At 42.9% G+C, this 24509-nt stretch overlaps 1 protein-coding gene across 6 annotated transcripts in view; it reads left to right on the top strand.

Moving 5' to 3' along the window:
- The window catches only part of ERC2 (ELKS/RAB6-interacting/CAST family member 2), a 1023879-nt gene that overhangs the window by 265354 nt on the left and 734016 nt on the right, over window positions 1-24509 (top strand). For all 6 annotated transcript variants that reach the window (XM_020970639.2, XM_078152062.1, XM_078152065.1 and 3 more), the window contains one exon: window positions 15516-15671. In XM_020970639.2, the coding sequence (XP_020826298.1) occupies window positions 15516-15671 (156 nt within the window). The remainder of the gene's footprint in view (window positions 1-15515; window positions 15672-24509) is intronic.

Below are 24509 nucleotides of genomic sequence, written 5' to 3'. Positions count from 1 at the left end.
GGAAACCTTCCCCCAAGGACCATGCAGACACGTCTCTTTTGGATTACCTGCCCTATCATTTCATCCACCGCAGGCAGCCAACAGAAACTGTCATTGTATTGTGTTTTCCCAGGTGTCCTTGGGAGTCTCTCCTTTGTGGACTTTTGTGGCAATTTAAAAGTCTCTTCTTGGCCTCCCATCAGACCCTGATTCTTCCATGCCCAGTTACATGCCCTAGGTAGTCTCAGGTGCACCTAGGTAGGCATTCAGGGCTGTGGAGACTTTGTCATGGGGAATGCAGCATGAAGCTTCTCTCTGTTAATGTAGGTTGTAAACCTTCTGTGATTTCCTAGACAGGTCCCAGGAATTGCTTGTAGCACCCAGAGATCCAGGGACTTGGCAAGCAGCAGGAGCAGCGTGCAGAGATTGTGCTATGGCCTTGGAGACAGAAGGCCTGAGTTCACATCCTGCCCGCGTCTCTTACCAGCTGTGTGACCTTGAGAAAGTCACCCCTCTCATTTTCCTCATCTGTTAAATGGGGAAAATAATAGCACTTACCTACCAGGGTTTTTGTGAAGATGAATTGAAATCATATACATACATATACGTAGGTATACACACACACATACACTATGTAGGTATATATTATATGTATAGTGTACACACAGGTAGACATGCATGTATACATATATAATACATATGTGTGTACATGTGCATGCACATAATACATATATTGTTTTGCAAATCTTAAAGTATTATATACATACGTGTAAGTATTATCCTTTATTGTTATTGTTATTATTACGCTGGCCCCCTCTAATAATGAATATCAGAGGTGAGAGCCCTACCCAGGCCTTCCCTGCTCCAAGGCCATGGCTCATTCAGCTGTGCCATACTGACTTGGCAGGGGGTGGGAGATAATTTTTTTCTTAAATAAAATATAATTAGGATATTTAGAAGGAATAGAACTAGAACACAGTGTGCCCTTAAGCCAAATAGAAATCATTTTGCACTTAGCATGCTATCGTTTGCTTCCACAAATGTGTGGACCTTTGAGAGTTGTCTTTATACCTTAAGGAAACAATTTATGGAGCTGGAATTTGGGGAATTTTTTTGAGGCTGCTGATAGCTTTTATCTACCTATGTGTTTTTCTCCTTCAGTCTTCATGTTCCTCATCATTTGATACTGTTGATCTTTCTTTCTTTCTTTCTTTCTTTCTTTCTTTCTTTCTTTCTTTCTCTCTCTCTCTCTCTCTCTCTCTCTCTCTCTCTCTCTCTCTCTCTCTCTCTCGTTCTCTCTCTCATTCTCTTGTTCTTCTCTCTCTCTCTCTCCCCCTCCCTCTCCTCTGTCCTCTCTCTCTTCTCTCCTCTCCTCTTCCTCCTCCTTCTCTCTCTCTCTCTTTCTGTCTCATTTTTATATCTCCCAAATTCCCCCCCTCCAGAGAGCAAACTTTTAGAAAGATGAAAAAAGAAGAAAAAAAATATAAAGTTATAGACCATATTCCAAACCCATAGTCATTCACTTCTGCCAGAGCAGGGCTGGGTGCCTGGGTGGGGGCAGTACTACTGCTCTCTGTATTCCTTCAATTACTTTTATTCTTATTTCTCTCTTTTACTATATCTCATCACAGTTTAACTTTAGTGGTAAATTTAGTATTTTTAAAACACAATTTTACTGATAGCTTTTGTTTTAAGGTGAACTATATTTTCCAATGTATTTCATCTCCCTCTTTTTAGTAAGACATCCCTTGGAGCAAAGAATTAAAAAAGAGAGGGGAAAATTCCCCAAACTAATCAATATATTAAAAAAATCTGGCAGTGTATACGATGTTATGTACCTACAGTCCCCCACCTCTGCGGAGAAGCTGAGGGAGGTATCTGCTCCTATCTTCTCTTTGGGACCAAGTGGGCCATCATGATTTACAGCTTCCAGTTTCTCTCTTTCTTTCCATGGAGGGAAGGAAAGAAACATTTATTAAGCACTTGGAGGGTACAAATGGAAGCAAAAAGACAGTCCCTGCCCTCATAAAGCTTGCATTCTGAAGGAAGGCAGTACCTAAAAGGGAACAGAAAAGAGGGGTGGGGAGGATGGGAGGTCCACAGTGTTAGAGTCTAGAGGTCAGGATCAGGGCCTAGAGGGGCATGAAGGCAGGTGGGCCTAGGTCCTTTCACAAAATGGAGGCTAACCAATGGAGAAGTCCCCAGTAGATCACAGTACAATGTTTAAAAATAGTATTTTTATCTCTACGAGTTAAACTATAATTCAATCTCCTTCAGTATTTGGGATTTTTCATTAACAAAAAATATTTGAGTTCATTCTACTTATAAAAGGCCAGTTCATATCTTCTTATGCTACAGTTCTTTTTTTCAAGGTCTGATGATTAAAAACAAAAAATAAAATCCAACTCACCACCAGTGATGAGCCATGAGTTCTGTTTTTCTCATGTATCTCATGCCAAACCTTTCCTTCTGTCTCTAGTGATTAACTTGGCCCCTTAGAACAGTGGTTAGCCCCACACAATAAATCCTTCCAGAGACAGCCCGGCTTTACATGGCCAGAGGTTGTAGGTTTGGAAAGTTCTACTCCCATCCCCAGCAAGAGAGATTTTAAAAGGGAAGCCGACCAGAGCCTCTGTGGTGTCCAGTAATAATAGTTTCAGGTTTTATTCTAAATAGAGGGTAATATAATTATGCAGGGACATTTCCTTCCCATTGGATCATGTCTTCTTTAGACTACGTTGACCCTTTTCGGGTCACTCGTCTTCCGCCGTGTGCCTGGACTGAAGCACAGTACCCAGCAAGCTCTGTGGAAGACCCTTTATCAAAATGGAAAGAAAAGAGATCGGCATTCATCTTTCATAATGAATTACTGATCGCTTCTTAGCGCACGTGGAAGGAGAGTACGCGGTGACGCCCAGCAACGGCCCAACTGTCACAGCGGATGACTCAATTGTATTGCCTTTCTGATTTCCGCCTACTCCCTCCCTCCCTCCTTCCCCCGCGGCGTTCTGCTGTTCCTAGAGAGGAACAGAATCTGTTTCTCAGTTGCTTAGCAGGATATCATGTTTGATGTTCAAAAGGAGAAGTAATGGCAGCCAACGGGGAGAAAAGGGTCCCCAAAGTCCTTCGGAGTGGTGGCATGCATGCATATGTGCCTATCTGTTTTACGTAGGCGCATGAGCACATACATTGTACATGGGCATGCACATAACTTGGGGCTGTGTTTGCAGTTTGTTTTTTAAATGTTCATTTTAACTCAATAAGACAGTAACACAAAAGCCCTTTGCTTTCTCTTCACCCTCGGAAATTTTTCTTCTGTTAATTTATCGAGAATTTTGTTGTTGTTATCATTATTATCATCATTATTTATATCGTAATAAAATGAGAACCAATTTCCAAGATCTACAAAACATTTTCCTGTCAAAAATCCTGTGAGATAGTATGAACATCTTACCCCATTTTATTAATGATGAAACTGAGGCTCTGTGTGAATATATGTGTATATTATATATGTATGTATAAATATAAAATGGTGATATGTAACACAGGTAGGGAATTCTTCATAAATAAATCCCTCTGCTGATATAGGTCAGCAAATCCTCTATAATTTATGATTTCTAGATTCTCTAACTGAAATTTAGCATTTTCTTTAATGATTTAAAAACCCAATTCTGTGAAGGAATCCAGGAGGCTTCACCAGACTGCTAAAGAGGTCTGTGACACAGAAAGGGTTAACAACATCTGTCTTAGAGAGTCGCCTAGAACAGAGGGGTCAAACAGGGGGCTTCTGGGCCCCTCAACACTTCAGATGAAGATAAAATGGGGAAACATTTAATAAAATAAATAAAAACATAGTTGAACACAGATGACGTTCGTATGTGGTTTTCTAAGTCAGTATGTAGCTAGCAGGGATCCTGATGTAGAGTGTGGTGGCCCCCTTTCCACTTGAGTTGGACGCCCCTGGCCTGGAAAACTAGAGGGTTCAGTAGCTTGCCCGTGTTCAGAGAGCCTGTATCTCAGAGGTGGGACTTCTGGTGCCAGGGCCTATTTTCCAGCCACAGAGTCTTGCTGCCACTCCCACGTGTGGCTGTGTGTACAGCGTAATGACACTAGCATTTATGTGGAACTCTTAAGATGTGCTCAGTACTTTACATATTCTACCTCATTTGATCTTCACTACAACCTTAGGGGAGAAGTGCTGTTGTGGGAGATCTGAGGCTGAAGATCCCCAGGGTGGCCAAGCATAATTTAGTTAACTTCTTAGAGTCTCTGTTTTCCTCCTCAGTAAAGGTGGGACAATGATATTTGAACTGCCATCCTCCCTGGTTCATTGTGGGGAGAAGGGTCTATAAACTCCCTCATTTTTCTTTCCTATCATGTTACCATCTTGGAGAACCATGGACCCTGGGGTCCTCCTTTACTGGTTGGTCATTCTCTCACCAGGGCCACCATTTCTGGGAGAGGGAGAGAGAGACAGAGAGTAACAAACAAGTAGACGCTGGGGCTAGAGAAGAAAAGTTCAGAGAGAGGGTCCAGGCATAAGCAAGATGAAGCCTATCTGGAGTCTTTCCTACAAGTATAATCAAATCCCCCATTTCTTTCAGTATCCTGGATTTTCACTGGTCTACATTGTTTTTAACTTATGAAGGCACTCTTTTACTATGTCTTTATTTATTTTGGGCAGCTTTATTTATTTATTTTAAGGGCAGCTAGGTGGTGTGGTAGATAGAGTGCTGGGCCTGAAGTCAGGAAGACCTGAGTTCAGATCTCACCTCAGACACTTAGTAGTTCTATGATCCTGGGCAAGTCACTTCACCCTGTTTGCCTCAGTTTCCTCCTCTATAAAATGAGCTGGAGAAGTAAATGGCAAACCACTCCAGTATCTTTGCCAAGAAAACCCCAAATGAGGTCACCAAACATCAGACATGACTGAAATGACTTAAAAACAACAAAATCACTTCCTTATTGGCTGTTCCTGCCCTTTGCTTTTGAGGCCAAAGATGATGCTCCTTAGAAGAGAAGACAGATTAGAAGTTGAACAGTTATATCTCCTCTTCTTCATTAGTAAGCTCATCCTGTCTGAGCAAATGTCCAGTCTCTTCTTTCATCCTCTTGGATGGGTTGCAATCTTCACCCACATGGGTGAGATGAGAGCTTCTTCAAGGACAGAAAACAACCTGGAATAATGGAACCAGAAATAAGACAGGTTGGGGTGAGGGAGGGGGAACCTGTGAAGGTGCCTCAGACATGAAGGACTCATCCTGGGCCTTCTAGGTTCCATGGCCTTGACATTCTGCGTACTCCTTTCACTGTTCTTTTGCTTGTAGGAGATAGCCCATCTAACAATTTCCTCCAAACTGCCTCACTGATCACATTAAATTCAGATCTACCCTAGCAAAGTGAAGGAAGGTGATTACCCAGGTAAATCAAGGAGGGAAAAGGCTTTACGCTGACTTCCGAATATTAAGAAAATTATATTAATTCTGTAAGGGACTTTTTTTCATGTAGATCTTAGCTAAGACAAAAAGACGGTTGGTTTGCAGACTCACTCCATTTCATTATAATTGACAGAAACTATAAAAATGAAATGGGAAAAACATCTCAAACAAATAGTACAATAGACTGAGATGTATTTTGATCAAAAAAATTCACAGAAAAAAACAATCTTCTCAACACTTTCCTTTTATTGGACTCTTGAAGTTTAAAAATGATGATAACAATAATAGAACAATAATAATCTTAAGACAAGACTCCTGTATTTTCTAGTTTTGCCTCAGTTTCCTTGTCTATAACATGACAATAGTGATCCTTCCACCTTGTACCTCCTAAGGTTGTTGGGTAGATCAGATGAGCCAACATACGTAAAGCATTTTTAGCTAACTGGTGCAGTGGATAAAGCAGTGTCTCATGGACTTATGATATCATTCTTTGGTTAAGAACGGAGGGTTGGATTTGGAGTCAGAAATGCCTGAGTTCAAATCCTGAATCAGACATTAACCAGCTGCATGACTGAGGGCAAGTCATTTAACCCCTATGGGGTTATTTGGTGTCATTTTAGAATCCCAAAGGTGTGTCTTTCTTGGGTGTGTCTACCTTGTCCTGAGCGTGTCTAGCAGTGTCTTCTGCAGAAGCTGTTATCAGCTACAGCTTTGGGGGGCACACTCCACTACCAACCTTGATGGGAAGTCCAAGTCTTCTGACCTTTCAAAATTCACCAAGTCTTCAAAGGGCTCAGGGGAGGAGAGAGTTCCATTCTAGACTGGCCTTTAGCTAAATACTCCTACTGGAACACTCAATTGTGAATCAGCTTGCTGTTCTATGTATAGCCTCGGAGGTATGTCTGATTCTTTCATTGAATCCAAACACATCTCCTGTGTGGCTCCTCTGATTACATCCATTGATCACAATATTTCACTCCTTCCAAGTTAATTAAGGACTTGCTCACATTTAGCTTATTCTTTTGATTTATTGGTTGATTCAGTAGAGATATCTGGGCTTTTTGTAGTTACATTTATTGGAGGAGGAGAGCGCATCCTCCTTACTGATGCCAGTAGGTCTCAGGAAAGAGGGTCCTCAGTGTTTGAGGTTAAGCAGATGAAGGAGGTGGCTTTCTACTTATTAGCAGAGCAGGAGCCTCCTGATTCAAAATTGCCTTCTTCCCTGGAAAAGTGGGAGTGCAGATCTTCATGAACTTCAGGTCTTACTGACTTATGGAATGGAGGAGGAGATGAGTAGTAGGTATGGGGACTAGTGTACAAAGTGACCCCAAAGCTTTGTGCCATTTTAATGGAACTAATAGTTTAAAACCGTACTAAGACTTTTGGAGCATGTTGTATGATCTAACAGCAATATTTTAGCAGTTTCTCTCTCTTAATGACTTTGGTGACTAAAAAGAAATCTTCACTCCTAATTCCTCAAAATGAGGTAGATAGGAGAATTAGTTGCAAGAGCCGCCATTTTCTTTGCATCCCAGTTCATGAGCTGCATTTCTATCACCACTGCTTGGCGTTCCTGGCCATCTCCCCATTTGTTCAAGTACAAAGGTCATTGTCTTCTGAACCTGAGATCCCCTTTGTCTTCTTTATCTCCCACTCTTGGAGGGAACTGAAATAACGTTCTCACGTTTCTTTCCTGCTGGGCACAAGACTTCCTGTAGATTGCCAGGGTCAATTTCTGCTTCCTTTGAAGCGGTCTTCCTAAATGGGGACAGGGTTATTACTGAGAAAGCATATCCTTCCTGAAGTGTCTCCTACAATACCCATTCATTCTTCTTCTAGCTTGAGATAACGCAGAACACCTGTGGCTGAATCAAAGTAAAGAGGATGTTCGTTAGTTTAGGAAAATTGCCCTAAATCCAAAGCCATCTCACAAATTTGCTTTTTACCCCCCAGTAGAATTCAGCTTCCAATGGGAAGAGCCCAATGAGTTTTTGCTAAATTATGGAACTTAACTTTCTATCCATTCTGGGATTTCTCTGGTCTGATATGATTCCTGGTGGTCCAGTAAAGAGCTCTATGTAACTCCTTTCAAAGATGGCATTTTTATTAATTGCTGACCAACGCCTCATGTGTTGGTGGAAAGCCAAATTCAGAGCAGCCGAACATCATAAGCCGACTGTTTCTATGCCCATTGGTGACAATTCAAAGATGTGAAAAAGGCACTGAATGTGAAGGGCCAGTGATCACATTTTAACAGAGTCAACAAGAGCATTTATTGTAACCTCCGAGCCATTATGAAGGTTTCAGTGCTTTGGGACCGAGCTTAGGAAAAGCAGAGGATCTGGGGACCTGCTCATGCCCCGGCTGAAACACACCCTTTCTGCCTGACCTACACAGTGAAATTTGCGGATGCTTGATGTGCGTATCTCAGGAACAAACGTATTGGTAAACAGAAGGCACAGCTTAGATACCCTCTGCTACATAAGGCCTTTCTTGATCCTTCCTCCTACTTCCCAACCCACATGAAATTATTTGGTGTAGGATTTTTATTTATTTGTCTTGCACATATTGTTTTTGCCTTGGTGGAATGTTAGCTCCTTCCCAGGACCTAGCCAAATGCCTGGCATACAGTAGGTGCTTAACGAATCTTTGTTGATTCGAATGATCTTCCCTCTAACCTCTCTTGTAGAGTGATAGATACCGTCTCATCAGTTCCTACAGATTCACTGATCGTTTCTGAAGATGATTCCCAGATCTATATATCCAACCCTACTCTCCTTAGCTCCAAGCCTATGTTACCAGCTGTCATGGGGACCTCTCCAATTGGATAGCCTAGGCCTCTAAACTCAACATGCCCCAGACAGAACTCATTTCTCCCTCTAAGCCCTCCTTCCTTCCCACCTTCCCCATGGCCATCAAGGGAACCACTGTCTTCCCAGTCAATTAGGCTCACAATTGTAGTGTCATCTTCCGTTACTGATTCACACTAACCCCGTGTACCCAGTCTGTTGCCAAATTGTGTTATATTTCTACTTTTACGACATCTCTTATATGGGTCCCCTTCTCTCCTCTGGTGCTACCCCCACCCCATGGAGGCCCCCATCACTTCATCATGCCTAGACTATTTCAGCAGCCTCCCAGTGCCCTCCCTGCCTCTGGTTTTTCCTTACTCTGGCCCATCATTCACTAAGCTGCCAAAGTGCTAAAGGAAAAGTCACAGCCCAGTCACCTCCCCACCCCACTCAGTAATTTCTAGTGACTCCCTATTGTGTCTGGGATCAAATATGGAACCCTTTGTTTGGCCTTGAAAGCTCTCCAAAACTTGGCTTTGTCATCCTTTTCAATCTTTTTACACCTTTTCCCCTCCCACATATGCTTTATTGCAGCAGGACTGGCCTCCTTACTCTTCCCACTTCATGCCTTTTTCATTGGCTTATCCCCCATGCCTGAAATTCTCTCCCTCCTCATCTTCCTCATTAGTTTCCCAGGTGTCCTTCAAAACGTAGCCGACATCTCCCTTTCTGTGAGAAGCCCCCCTTGGTAGGGCCACCCCCCCTTCCCATCCATTTGTTTCCTATCCCATTGCTTCCCATCCACTCTTCCTGTAGGTTGCATGTACTTAGTTATACATCTACTCCCCCTTAGAATATAAGCTCCTTGAGGGCAGGCACTAGTTTGGCCTTTGAGCACCCACACTCAACACAGTGCCTGGCACGTAGTTGGTGCTTAATAATTGTTTGTTGATTGATTGAACCCAGCAGCATAAAATGCATTTTGGAGGCTATGTGGGAGAGGACTAGTTATTTGTGCCACTCTTTGAATTAGGTGATCTGCATTCAAATCCAGGCTCAGACACTTTCTGGATACAGGACCTTGTATGACTCAGTTTCCTTCTCAGAGCCTCAGTTTTCTCATTGGGAATATGGGCACAATAATACTTTTTTTTCTGTGGTGGTTATAAGAGCTAGAAGGGACCTTCAAGGCCATCAATTCTATTTCTCTGAATTCCTCTTGGGTTTTGTGGTTATTATACAGAAGGGCTGTTCATTTGGGGAATTTTATTTTGTAGGCAGCAATCTTGTTGAAGCTGCTAATTTTCTCAATTACTTTCTTTGCTGATTCCCTAGGTTTTCCTAAGTAAACCAAAAAGTCATCTGCAAAGAGGGACATGTTTGTTTCTTCTTTGCCTGCCTCTAATTTCTTACTCTCGTCCTATTACTGTCACAGGCATTTCTAGAACAGTCTAAAGTAATAGCATGGAGAGTCAACGTCCTTGCTTTCCTGTCATATTTATGGAGAAAATTTCTAATTTGTCCTCGTTGCATAAGATTCTTACTTTTGGCTTTAGACAGATACTTTTCATGATATTGAAAAACCTTCCTCCTTACCTATATTTTGCAGGTTTTTTTTTTTTAGTATAAATGAGCACTGTACTTTGCCAAAGGCTTTTTCTGAATCTATTGGGGGCATCTATTCCTATCTGACCCCCTGTTTTACAGATGGGGAAACTGAGGACTGAGAGTTACCTAGAATATAGAAAAGTCAAAGGTGCCTTATCTTGGGGTCATACAGCTAGTGTGCATTTAGAAGTGGGGTGTGAACCCAGGTCTTCCTTCATCAAGGCCAGATCTCTCTGTCTCTGTCTTTCTGGCTCTGCTGTATCGTTCTTCCTCTATGCATAAATGCTTGATTGATTTTCATAAAACTTGATAAATGACCTTTTGTCAACTTAACCAGAAATTTAATTTTTATGGCTTTTGTCCTTGTGTCCCTAAAGCCTGGCATGGTGTTTTTACCTATGATAGACATATCATACTTGCTTATTGAGTGACATTTCATTTTTTTTGCACTAAATCAGTTGATTGGACTCGAAGTTAGCAAAGGTTACCATGTTTTCTTTCATCCTGGGAAAAGCAGGTCGCTGTAACTATTAACATCCATGTTTAGTGTATGACTTTCTCATTCACAGTAAAGTTCTGTTAAATCATTGAATATCAGAGTTGGCAGGAACCACCAGGACCATCTCCACCAACCTGGGATTGAGCAAGATTCCTGTCTGTATCACTCAAAAGGATTACTTTGGAAGTGCCAGGCTTTGGAAGGAGACATCCATCGTGTGGGAATTTATTACCTTCCTGGACAACCTGTTCTACTTTTGGCCACCTTTTTTTCTTTTCTTATGTCAAACCTTAATCTACCTTTCTCCTATTTCAACCAGTTGGTTAATAAACATTTATTAAGCACCTCCTGTGTGCCAGACACCCTGCTAAGTGCTGTAGAGATACAAAGAAAAGTAAAGATGGCTCTTGCCTTCAAGGAGCTCACAGTCTAATGGGAAAGACAACATGCCAATGGCTTAGTTTAAACAAGATATAGACCAGTAGATTCAACAGAGGGAAGAAAGATACTCAATGTAAAAAAGATTGGGAAAAACTTCTTGTAGAAGGTGGAATTTAGCTGGGGCTTGAAGGAAGCCATCTCTTAATCCTTGTTCTGTCCTCTAGAGCTGAGAAGACCAAATTGAATTTCTCATCCACATCACAGAACTTTAAATTCTCAAAGGGAGCAGCCATGTTCTTGGGAAGTCCTCTTTTTCTCCGGGCTAAACCTCTCCAGTCTTTTTAGTCAGTTGATCCTCTAATGGCCTGTGGCTCTCGTACGATCCTTGGTGTGTTCTAAATCGCTTAACACAGGACCTGACAAACAGTAAGCACTTAATTAATGTTTGTGGATTTGGCTTCTGAGAGTGTTGAGAAGCACCTTGGTTCAAATGAATAGGACACTTGCCCCTGAGTCTTGATGACCTGGAATCTAATCCATTCTTAGATAATTATTAGTTATGTGATCTTGGGCATTTCACTCTAACCCACTGATTCCATATCCACCTCTGTTTTCTCATTGTTAAAATGTGGAAAATAATAATACCCTTCTCACAGGAGCGTTGTGAGGACTGAATTAGATTATGCATGTAAAATCCTTTGAAGACTGTCAAGTTCTCAATTGCCTATTATTATTAATAATTTTTCTAGCTGTGAGTATTTTTCCTAAAACGTGTTTAGAACTGAACAAACTACCTAAGGTATCTTACTAGGACAAAGAATAGCAACATGTTGATACCCCTCATTCTTGGCAGTGTTCTTCTCTTAGCATTAGACTAGGATATCAATAGCTTTATTGGATGCCATGCTATTGTTAGCTGTTGACTCTTTACGTGTCAAGTTTATGGTCCGCTGAAATCCCCAGCTCTTTTTCACCTGAGCTGTTCTTCAGATCCACCTTGCTCTTCCCGAATTTTTAATGTTGATATTTTTTAAACCAAGTATAAAACTTTACATTTATCCTTCATAATTTCTATCTCATTAAATTCTATTCCTCATTCTAGCCTTTAGAGATCTTTTTGGACAGTCTCACCTATCATGACAGCTCTCTTTTCCCACTTCATAACATTTGTAAATTTGGCAAGAATGTCTTCCGTGTCTTCATCCAAGTCAGTGATAAAAATGTGAAACAGCACAGGGCCAAACCTAGATCTCTGGGATACTTCACTGGAGACATCCTTCCGAGACGACAGTGAAGCTAGTGGCTACTCTTTGGGTCTAGTTGTTCTCCCCCTTGCTAATCTACCTGGTGGTATGGGTGTCTATTCCGCATTTCTCCACCTTGTCCACCAAGCTAGAATGAGGCAGTCTGTTAAATGGTTTGTGGAAGTCTGGGTATAATGTGGCTTCCTCATTTCTTAGAATTGATTAGTCTAGTTGCTTTGGTCAAGGAGCTTCGGGTGGCAAGACCTATTCCTGATAAAGTCGTGCTGGCTTTTAATGATTGCTTTTTCCCTTTTGAAATGTTCACAAATCACACTTTTAATGTGTTATGTAATTATATAATGTTATGTAATGTGTTATATACTTTTTCTAGAAGCAGAAATAAAACTCACCGGCTCATCGGTGGCAGACTTACTATCTCTATGGAAAATCAGGAAATTTATCCCTAGATCTTGGAATCTAGCACCTGTTATTTATGACATTCCAAAGATCCCTAACCCCAGATCACTAATCGTATCAACTTATTCTTTCTGAATGTTGGGCTGTAATGGGTCCGGAGCTTGGGGACTGGAACTCTTTGGAAAATCTAGGTGTTCTCTGAACATGTATCATCTCTGGTTTTGACTCCCTGTTAACTCTTCCTTCAAAAGATGGTAATTCTCTTTAGAATTGAAAACAGAAGAAAATAATCATTGTTGTTCATTAGCATAATGCCACCCACTCTGTTCTTTATCTGCAAAATGACCTGGAGAAAGAAATGGCAAACCATTCTAGTATCTTTGTCAGGAAAACCCTAACTGGGGTCATGAAGAGCAGGACACAAGTGAAACAACTGAACGACGTAACACCCCTCAAAGCAGTGGGCTTAGTGCTTCCATGGTCCTTATTTTGGTCTCTGCCCCTTTCCCCCCTTCCCCAATTACTAGAAAGCAAAATCAGTTCATTGACCTGAGGGCTGCTCTCAAGTCTCCTTTCATAGTCCCTACACTCTTACCTAGAGGACTCTGGTTCTTTTCTTATCCACCCCAGATTCTATGCCTTTGTTTCTGCATTCTTTGCACATAGATCCTGAATACTTTGTGGAAAAGCTCTGTTGGCCACCACATCTGTCCCTTTAGAAGACCTTCCTTTTCAGGCTGATGCCACAGCTTTTTCCTTCATGCACTCCGGGTTCTAGTCAAACTGGCTTATTTGCTGTTCTTGACACAAAACTTTCTACCTCCTACTTCTGTTTGCACAGACTGTCCCCTATTTTGGGAATGCCCTATCTCATTATTTCTATTAAAATCCTTTGCTTCCTTTGACATTTAGGTCAAGCACCTTCTCCTTGATGTACAGTGCCAGGCACATAGTATGTACTTAATAAATTCTTGGATTGGTCATTGAAGGAAGTCTTACTAATATTAATATCTTATTAATTCTGATTTTGACCCAGACCAAATTCCAGCAGAAGCTTAGTTAGTCAGTCAATTTCATTACTTGACCAATATCGCACCTCTGGTCCAGGCTTGGAAGCTGTTTCCAGATCTCCACCCATACTCTCTTCTCTGCATTGTCTGCATTCTTACAGCATCAGTAACATTTAATCAGGACTTATTATTGAGGTTCACCTTTTTCTATACACCTATTAGACGCCATCTTGAGCCCTATCAATGGGCTTGACTTTCAACCTATTCCGGAGCCAAATTCTAAACATGCCTTCTACATTTCAGTTATGAAATATATGTGTAAAAAACTGTTGCATATATACAAGTGGTTTTTAAACACAGACTTGGGAACTATATCCCAAATTGTAAAATGTTTGACATAAGTAGTGCCAGGCTGTATGATATAGATAGTGAGTGAAGTACTAGAATTGGGAGTCAGGAACACCCTCATTCATGTCCTGACTCTGGTGCTTATGAGACGGTGTTCTAAAAGGGAAAGGACTCTGACTGTGGGTCAGAGGACCTGGCTTCAAATCCTGTTTCTGATGTGTGCTGCCTGTATGACCTGGGACAGTTGTGGAACCTTCTTGGGCCTCAGTTTCCTCATCTGTAAAAGGAGCAGAATTGGGCCAACTGGCCTCTGAAATCCCATCCAGCTCTGGACCAAGGCTCTTTGGATCCTTAATTAAGTCACTTAAATTCTCTGTGACTTAGTTTCTCTGCTGTGAAATGCTGAAAATGAAACCCGTTTGAGTAACTACCTCAGCAGGGTGTTTGTTGTGCGGCTCAAGTGAAGCGATGTCCTTAGAGCGTCCACTCTGTGAGCTATAAAATGCCACATAATGTCAGCTCTTTTCATCCTATTCTTCCTCCTTCTCCTCCTCCTCATCAGTAGCAGCAGCAGCAGTAGTAGTAATGGTGGTGGTGGTAGTAGTAGTAGTAGTAGTAGTCATCATTGTTATCTTCTCCTCTTTTGCTGGGTTACATTTACTGTTGCTATTGACTTGTCTTGTAAATCTGGTCCTCAGTGTGCTATGACAAATCTAGGTAAATTAGGTACCTAAATAGAATATCATCGTGTCCATGATCATAAAAGTATAACAGATTCTTTTTAAACAAACATAAATATTTATTAACAAGTATTAATAGCAAATAGCATTCATATAGCATTGTAAGATCAGCAAAAAGCTTTACAGGAATACTCATCTTCTTGAGTTCAAATATGGCCTGAGATATTTGCTAGCTGTGTGACTCTGGGCTCGTCACTTAACACTGTTTGCCTTAGTTTCCTCATCTGTAAAATAACCAAAGAAGGAAATGACAAAACACTTTAAGTTTCTTTGCCAAGAAAAACCGAATCGGGTCACAGAGTCAGACACGGACCGAAGTGATTCCACAACAATAACAAATTGCAAACATTATCTCATTTGATAGGCAGGTGCTTTTATTATCCTTATTTTGAAACTAAGGCAAACGGAGGTAAATGACTAGCTCAGGGTCACCCAGCTAGTATGGGTCTGAGGTAGGATTTGAACTTAGGTCTTCCTGATTCCAGAAGACCAGAATTCTGTCACCTGAGCCACCTAGCTGCCATAAATACACATACATATGCATGTATACATGTATGTATGTGTATTTATGCATGTGTATGTACATGTATATATGTGTTGATAGCTATAGAAAGAAACATACATCTCCACATAGCTATGTATTCTAATATAGGTGGATATTCTATCTAGAATATAGATATTCTAATGTATATAAATCACTATATAGACATATTCTGATATAGCTATATTAGATTAGCATATCTATTAGGGTAACAGGTCTAACATAGATATATTAAAGCATATCTCTTTGTGGAGATATGTGTATCTCTACAGATCTCTAAACTCACACAGGTATATTCTAATATAGATTTTTTTTTTTTTTTACTTTCCTTGTATCCCCACTGCTTAACAGAGTACCCGGAACAGAGGAAATACTTAAAGAATGGTTGTTCACTGACTAATCTAGATTCCAGTTCTGCATTTAGGGCTCTTTGTGCTTCAAGGTGAATATGTGTCTCTCCCTTGCACCCTTTTCTGGGCCTGCTGAGCATAACATCTTCTCTCCATTGTCCCCAACAGGACACAAAGATTGCTTCCCTGGAGCGGAACATCCGGGACCTGGAGGATGAGATCCAGATGCTGAAAGCCAACGGGGTCCTGAACACGGAGGAGCGTGAGGAAGAGATCAAGCAAGTGGAGGTGTACAAGAGCCATTCCAAGTTCATGAAGAACAAGGTGTGGTCTGGGGGCCCGTGACTCTGACCCTTGGGGGGTGGGACCATCCAGGGAAGTGGCATGGGAGCTGTGAAGAATGAGTTCATTTTGGGCTGTTCCAACATTGATGGTCATTTGTAGAGTTCAGAGGATGCCAATCTGCATGGGTCAAGGACCTGGGTTCAAATCCCACCTCCTTGTGGGCAGTGACCTCAACTTCCTAGGCCTTGGGTTCTGCAAATGTAAAATGACAGGAGTGGATGCTGAGGCATTTTCCAACTTGAGAGCTGTGATCCCATGGTTCTTCTGAAAAATCAGAGGCCTTGAGCAACATAGAGGCTTAGATTTTTTTCAAGTAGTTGGAGGGAAATACTTTAATCACTACTTTCTCCATGAGTGTCATGCTTTTAAATGTTAGTTTCCTTATGTTTCCATAGTGAAGCAAGGTAACACCATAGTATGCAGAGTGCTGGGTCTAGAGTCAGGAAGACCTGAGTTCAGATCCAACCTCAAACACTTCCTAGCTGTGTGACCCTGGGCAAGTCACTGAGCCCTGTTTACTGCAGTTTCCTCATCTGTAAAATGAGCTGGAGAAGGAAAAGGCAAACCGCTCCAGTATCTTTGCCAAGAAATTGCTAAATGGAGAGTCAGACATGACTGAAACAACTGACAACAAATGTTTCCATTAGAGAAGTAATGTGGCATTATAATAATACTAAACCATATTTACAAAGTGCTTTAATATTATACCACGTAGTATATTCATATGCACGGGTATATATGGATGTGTGTATACATGGAGATACTTACATATGTAGACGTAACATGTACATATTGGATACCACGCTGGCCTCCAATTCAGGAAGACCTTGGTTCAAGTTCTGCCACTGGAATATCCTGCCTGTGTGACCCTGGGGAAGTCATTGAACCTCTTAGTGCCCTAGGAAACTCTAAGATTGCGAGTTATGGATGAGTTATCAGTCTACATCGATGGGAATTTCCACATTAGAAGACCCCCAGGTTTCTCTGGTTCTTCCCTCTTGACCCTTTTTTCTGCATTTGCAACCATGGCAAGGAGGCACTTTCCCTTTAAGTTCCACTTCTGTCTGACTTCAGAATCCTTGGTTCACATCTCTCTGATGTGCTTTGTTTTTGGTGGTTGCTGTGGAATGTGTTGATAGATTAGTGGAGATTGTAGCTTCATATGCTATTTTTTTTAAATTTTCCCTTTCCCTCCCCTCCCCTTCTGCCTTCCCTCTTCCCCTTCCTTTCCCTTCCCCCCCCGTCCTTTTTGCCCTTTCCCCTCTCCTGCCTGCTGCAGTAAGGCCCGCTTCATTTCTTTGACATTTAATTTCAGTTTGTTCATCTGTTTCATTCAGGGGGAGTCTGGAGCCGACCTTTTGGGCACTTTCAGTGCTTTAAAAGTGTCTCTGTCTCAAGGGTGTTTCTTTTTAAAATAAAAATCTTTGCCTTACAATAAGCTTTGATTGCTTCTGTGTTCCTGTTCCAGATTTAAATCCTATTTACTTCTTTATAAAGGGAGGGAGTGTTAGACTAGTGTGGTTTTCTGGGAGAAAACTGTAGGGGAGCAGGAGGGATTTCTTTTTCAAGTCAAAAGTAGAGACAGCTGGAAAGGGAGGACCAGTCAGTGCCTTCTCTTTGTAATTTGTTGCAAATGTCACAGCATTGTGGATCTAGAGCTGACTTCCTAGGCCATCGAGTCTGATGCCATTTTTTTGTTTTTGGTGGGAAGAACCCTAAAATCACCCAACTGAGATCTCACAGGTGGTGAGTAGGATTCAAACCCAGGTCCCTGGCTTCCAAATGTGGTGCTCAAATTGAAATATGGACCTGGGATTCAGAGCTGGAAGGAACTCGGAGATTATGTAGGTCATGAATGCCTTCATTTCATAGATGAGGAAACGGAAGCCCAGGTAGTTTAAATGATTTGTCTAATGCCTGAAGTGATAGAAATGGGTTTGGAACTCAGGTTATAGACTCATAGATCCGGAGCTTAAAGGAACTCTCCGGACCATCTGGTCCCTAACTCCCTCTCTTTATGAGGAAACGGAGCCACAGGGTGGTCACATGACTTGCTTGGCATCATGCCTGCAGTAAGAGGTGGGCTTTGGACTGAAATCTCCAGGGCCAGTGTCTTTACACTGCCCTGCCTGTACAAACGGAGATTTAGGGTGATTTGGCCATTTAACTGTGCAGATGACCCTGGCACCAGACAAGAAGAATTTCTGAAGGATTCCATTGCCTCCTTCAGTTTGGGGTCTGACAAAGTGAAAGATCCATTTTCCTAAACAGCCCCTCTTTCCTGGCTTCTTCTTGCATCTGGGGACTCCCTCTCTGGGTAGAATCAGGGGTACATCCCTTGCGTTGGAGGAGCAGAGTTTGCGCAGTTTAGCTCTCAGGAAGGAGACTCTGTCCGTCCGAGGGGCTGAGAGATGATGGGAAGGCTATCTGGCTGGCAGTGCTTGGCCGGGAATCTCTGATTGCTTTATTAGATATGAGGAGCCCACCCCAAGGGCGCACCTGCCTCCCCACATCTCTCAACAGCTCTGTTCATCATCTTGCCATTAACGATGTCACCAGAAGAGCCTCATTCTGCCGCTCATCATGATCGCTATCAGTGGAGGGGCCGTATTGGTCTGACTGTCAGAGACCAATGCTAGGCCGGGAGATTCGCTAGTGGGGAGTGATCAGACAAGGCCCTTTGTATGCCCAGAGACTGATGTGCCCTAAGGCTTTCAGGTCGGCAGAACAAAAGATATTTAGTCAAAGTTTTTATTAAAAAAGAGCAAAAGGACAAATTGTTAAGGACAAAAGACAAATGTGGGCACTACCCGGTGTAATTACAATGCCCTGTTGCTAGGGTAAGCTTCATTTCTTTCATGAGGCAGAGTTAATCTAATCAATTTTCTCTACCCAATGTCCTGCATTGTTATTTGAGCTAACTTAACACAGGCTCTTCTCAAGTAGAAGGCAACATGGGGAAGCAGAGAGAGGGCTGGATTTGGCATCTGAGGCCGGGACACAAATCTTGACTTGGTCGCTGTCTCTGTGGCCTTGGGCAAGTTACTTAACCTCCCGGGGCCTCCATTTTCTTAACTGTAAAAGGAAGGGATTGAATGGAATCAGGGGTCCTTACTTTGTTTCTGTCATGAAGACCTCACTGACAGTCCTCTGGTGATGTGTCTGATCCCTTTCTCAGGGTAGTATCTAAATGCATAAAATAAAATACATAGCATTACAATAGACATCAATTATTTAAACATAGTTATGTATCCATATAGACATGCTTGTAATACACACATGGAACATCTATGCACATGTATGTATTTATGTATACTGCATTTGTATAATAAGTAAATATGGTTATGTGACACTTGTGCACATAGGCATGTGCCTGTGTGTACATGTATATAATCGATACACGCACGCACATAAACATTCACAGATATGTACTGGTACACACATTCTGTACACACGCAGAGAGACATATATAAAAGATGTAAAAGTTCTCTGACCCTAGATTAAGAAGCCCTGGATTACATTAACTTGAATATCCTATCTAATCCCGTATCTATGCCTGAATGTAAAGCATTTATTAAGCACTTACTACGTGCTAAGTTCTGGGGGTACAAATACAAAGGTGAGACAGTCCCTTCCCTCTAGGAGCTTACATTCTAATAGAGGCAGACAGCACAAATAGAGGAATGGTGGCCAGAGAGGAGAGCACTGGTTTGGTAAGCGCCAGGGATGGAGGGTGGAGCCTTAGAGGAGTTGGCTGGCATGCCTTGGCCAGGAGCAGGAGGCTGGGGGTGTACGTAAAGGGCATTAGGGCAGGAAGCGGCTGGGTCCGTTGATCTGAGTGAAGCCCTCCCCAGTCGGGGCAGCTCAGGGCGCCAGGACTGGAGTTCCAGAGCGTCATGTCCTCCCAGCTGGGATCTCTGGTCCCAGGAAGCAGCTCCAGGTGGGTATAAGAGAATGGCAGGCATGTGGTTCTCCTAATGAGTCCCAGTTCTGTACAGGCACGCCTTCCCTTTAGAGGATTTAGGGATGCCCTAGATGGGGGAGCTCAAGCTTGCCTTAGAACTGACTAGCCCTGTGGATTCTAGACACTCTTACCAGACCTTCTTCTGGCCCAGGCATGGAGCCAGGATTTGAGGGTAGAACCTGGGGCCTTTCTTGTTGCTCTACGGGTGCTCCTGTGCTCCAGGATCAGATACAAGATGCTCCGCGTGGCTTTTGAAGCCCTTCATAACTGCCCCCCTCCTGCCTTTCCAGTCTTCTTACACCTCGCCCCCCAACATGTAGGTTTCCATCCAGCAACCCTGGTCTCCTGACTGTGCCAGGACTGAGACACTCCTTCTCCTGGTTCTGGGCGTCTCATCTGGTTTGACTTATAACTGGTGAGATATTGAAAATAACGACCATTGAGAATGAAAGGCAGCATAACGTTGATTTTCCATCTCCTCTGTATCTATCTTACTAGGCTTCTAGGTGGCCGGCCATCCTATCTAGTGCTGTCTAGTGGATAGAGTGATGGGCTTCAAGTCAAAGAGACCTGAGTTCGAATTTTGCCTCATGCACTTCCTAGCTGTGTGACCTTGAGCAAGTCACTTAACCTCTGGCTGCCTCAGTTTTCTTATCTGGGAATGAAGGTAACAACGGTACCTACCTCAAAGAGTTGTTATGAGGATCAAATGAGTTAATATATGTTAAAGTACTTGGTAAATCTTAGTGCTCCTTTAATAATAATAATAATAATGATAATAACAACAATAATAATGATGATAACTAACTTTGTGCTAAGTGCTTTATAATTATTATCTTTATTGGTCCTCACAACAACTCGGGGAGGTAGATACTGTTATTACAGATGAGGAAACTGAGGCAAATGGAGATTAAGTGACTTGCTTAGGCTCATGCAGCTAGGAAGTGTCTGAGGCCAGATTTGAACTCAAGTCTTCCCGACCTCAGGCCCAGAACTCTATCCACTGTGCCAATTAGCTGCCTTATGTTAGTTATCACTGGCATCATCATTATTGTAGGTAACTTGCTATTTACATATTTTCTCCTCCGTTAGAGTGTGAGCTCCCTGAGGTCAAGGACTGCTTTTAACCCTTCTTTGGATCAGCTCAGCTGGTCCACAGTAAGTGCTTAATAAAATCTTGTTGACTTTACTTTGACTTAGTAGAGAGCAGCCCTGGAGTTATGAACCCCAGGATTCAAGGCCTCCCTACCTCTGTCTGACACAAGCTGGCCTTGTAACTGCACAAGTTACTCAGCCTCTTATTGCTTCAGGCACATTTTTAAGGCTCAGCTGGCACCTATCTGCAGTGCTAGAGGGGGTTTCCTTATTGGAAATTCACTGTATAAAAATGGCATCACAGATCTGGTAAATATACACGCACTATACACACATATGGACGTTCATACATATGCATGTACGTATGTGTATATACTGTGACTCTTCACACCTCGGGGTTCATGAGCAGATACAAGTGACCAAGCAGCTCTGCGCTTTAGATACAAGGACGCTGGACTTGCAGTCACTATCCTAGGACGCTTGTCCTAATTCTGTCACCAATTAGCCGTATGACCCTGGGTGAGTCATTTTATGAGCCTCTTTCCTTATTGTAAAATGAGGGATTGGCATCTCTAAATTTTGAGCTTAAGGCTGGACCGAGTTTGGTTAGGAGGGGCTCCCAAAACTGCTGTGTTCGTCATTAGTGGCAATAAGGAAGTGAAATCCTTTTGGTCAGTATGATCCACGAGAAGGGTTAGGCGAGGCAGCAGCTATGGAGGTGAGAGCAATTGCAGAGATGTGAAGGTGTGGCCAAGGCTCCAAGCACGCAGGGGTCATGGGCTACCACATATGGTCTGTTGGCATGCGTCTGTACTTGTGTGCTCAAATATGCTTTCTATATTTATCAATAGCTTTCTACATCTAGCATCTAATTTATCTACCTAACATCTGTTCTCTCTGTCTGTCTGTCTGTCTGTCTCTCTCTCTCTGTCTCTCAGTCTCTCTTATCTCTCTCTCTCCCTCTCCTTCTTTCTCTCTCTTTTTCTCCCTTTCTGTCGCTTCTGTCTCCCTCTTCTCCTCCTCCTCCTCTTCCTTCTCCTTCTTCTCTCTCTCTCCCCCCTCTCTCTTTTTTTCTCCCTTTCTCTCTTCTCTCTTTTTCTCCTCTTCCCCTCTCTTCTCTCTGTCTCTCCCTCCCTTCTCTCTATCTCTGTCTGTCTCTCTCCCTTCTGCTGTGCTTCTTCTTTCCTCTTTCCTCTCTCTCTTTTCTTTCCTTCTCTGTCTCTGTCTCTTTCAGTATAGTTGAGAAGCACAAGCTTGCAAACCCATGGTAGGATAATTGGCCAGCAGAATGGTTCCATTCCTATTGGAGTTGAAATTCAACAACATAACCTAATAGAGAAATGATATTAAGTATGAGTTTTACTCAGAAACATCCTTAATAATAATCATTAACATTATATAGCACCTTCTATGTGCCAGGCACTGTGCTAAGCGCTTTAAAACCATCTCAATTAATTGTTATGACAACCCTGGGGGGGGTAGGTGCTATTATTATCTTCATTTTATGTTGAAGAAACGGAAACAGAGGTTAAGTGACTTGCTCAAGGTCACTCAGCTAGGATATGTTTGAGGCTGGACTTAAACTCAGGTCTTCCTAACTCCAGGCCCAGTACTCTGCACACTGTGTCACTCAGCGGCACCATTAGTCCTTTGAGAATATAATGTACCATATGAATAATTAGGTTGGGGGAAAGAATGCTTGCTGGCCTCATTCTGAAGGAGGCTTTGTTCGTGGCCTGGCTCATTCTTCTTCTCCAGGCCTTGTAGCAGAGGAGCCTCACTTCTATCGTTCCCCCCCAGCATCTGCCAGCAATGCCACTCAGCAGCCTTCCAGACTCGGCCCCTTTTGTTCTGAATTTTGAGCACGTTTTCTCACTAACATCTGACAGTTTGGTGCCCCTCGCCTAGCCCAGGCTGCGCAATCGTCGATTGCCCTCCTACAGATGGGAAGGCTGAATCAGGGATGACAAAGAAGCTGTTTTCTTTGGCGGGCTCTTCTCCTGTGGGGCGGGAGAGGTGTCGCCGACAGAGCTGGGGGAGGAACCTGAGGAGAGATGGAGTGGGTGCGATGCTTGCACGGACCTCCCCAGAGGTGTGACGTCATTCAGACTGGCCTTGGGCTCTGTCCTTTCCTTGCTGCTCTCAGTCTTCGGCAGGCCTACATTTCTGGTTGTATCATTTTCCGTTTTTATTGAGTTACTGCTGTAAAGAGGAATGTCTCCCCCTCCCCCACCGAGGAGATTGCGTTTCTCTTAAACATTATTCTTTGTTCCCTTTCCCCCGCTGCCCTTGTCTTCCCCCATCAGCATCACAGGACATCCAAGCCAACCTCTTTCTTTTACAGTTCAGGAAACTGAGGCCTTTGGAGGTGGCACTGATTTGCCCAAGGTCACACGGGTAGTGTCAGAAGTAGGAGGTGCTCTGTCTCCAGACTCTGTGCCACTTTTGTTGCTCAGTTGTTTCAGAAATTTCCAACTGTCCATGACCCCATTTGAGGTTTTCTTGGGAAAGATACTGGACTGGTTTGCCATTTCTTTCTCTAGCTCATTTTACAGGTGAGGAAACTGAGGCAAACAGGGTGAAGCGACTTGCCTAGGGTCACACAACTCGTAAATGTCTGAGGCCAGATTTGAGCTCAGGTGGAGGAGTCTTCTTGGCCCCAAGCCAGCACTCTATTAACTATGGTGCCACCCACTAAATCGTGATCTTCCAGAGCTGCTGAAGGCACTGAGATGTTAATTCAATTGTCTAGCTTGTGCGTGTCAGAGGAGACTTAATCTTCCTGATGCCAAGGATATACCTTGTACATTTTTTCTCTAGTCAGCAGACATTTCCCTACTAATGGGGCTTTGGGGCAGTTATGGGAATCTCCTCTCCAAAGGGGCCCTGCCTTGGAAATCTCTCTTAATTATTATTTTAAGTGAATCAGTTTCATATGTAGACTCCAACATACGTATGACTGGTTGCAGCTAGATAAGCTTTTGTGGGCTTACGTTATTTTTGAGGATATCCATTTTTGAGGCCATTGGGGTTCAATGACTTGCCCAGGGTCACACAGCTGGTAAGTGTCTGAGGCTGGATTTGAACATAGGTCCTCCTGACTTCAAGGTTGGGGCTCTATCCACCATGCTACCTAGCTGACCTGAGGATATCAATTTTAAGGAGCAAATGGAAGTTGAAAGATTTCTAATTTCCTGTGGTATGTTTGTTATCCTCATCCTGGGTCTCCCTTTCTCCATACACTCTCTTTCTTATGTGAGTGTGTGTGTGTGTGTGTGTGTGTGTGTGTGTGTGTGTGTGAGAGAGAGAGAGAGAGAGAGAGAGACAGAGAGACAGAGAGACAGAGAGACAGAGAGACAGAGAGAAAGAGAGAGAGAGGTGGAGACAGAGATAGAGACACAGATAGACAGAGAGAGAGGGAGACAGTGACAGACAAAGAGAGATAGTGACAGAGAGACAGAGAGAGACAGAGAAAGAGAGAGACAGAGAGAGACAGAAAGAGAGAGGTAGAGACAGAGAGATAGAGAGATAGAGACAGAAAGAGACAGAGAGAGAGAGAAAGAAGGAGACAGAGAGAGAGACAGAAGGAGACAGAGATACAGAGACAGAGAAAGACAGAAAGAGAGAGAGAGACTATTTCATGATAATCTGTAAGATGCTACATAGAAATATGACGCAGAATCTTGAGAGGGAATGCAGCCTGAGGGCTTGGCTGGGCCAGCTCTGTGGGGGAAGCAGGCAGCCTTCCTTCCATGTCC

The sequence above is a fragment of the Phascolarctos cinereus genome, unplaced genomic scaffold (assembly GCF_003287225.1).
Source record: "Phascolarctos cinereus isolate Bilbo 61053 unplaced genomic scaffold, phaCin_HiC Scaffold_4;HRSCAF=312, whole genome shotgun sequence".
NCBI classification, from domain to species: domain Eukaryota; kingdom Metazoa; phylum Chordata; class Mammalia; order Diprotodontia; family Phascolarctidae; genus Phascolarctos; species Phascolarctos cinereus.
Note: the sequence above shows the minus strand (reverse complement) of the source record. Positions and strands in the feature narration are given on the sequence as shown.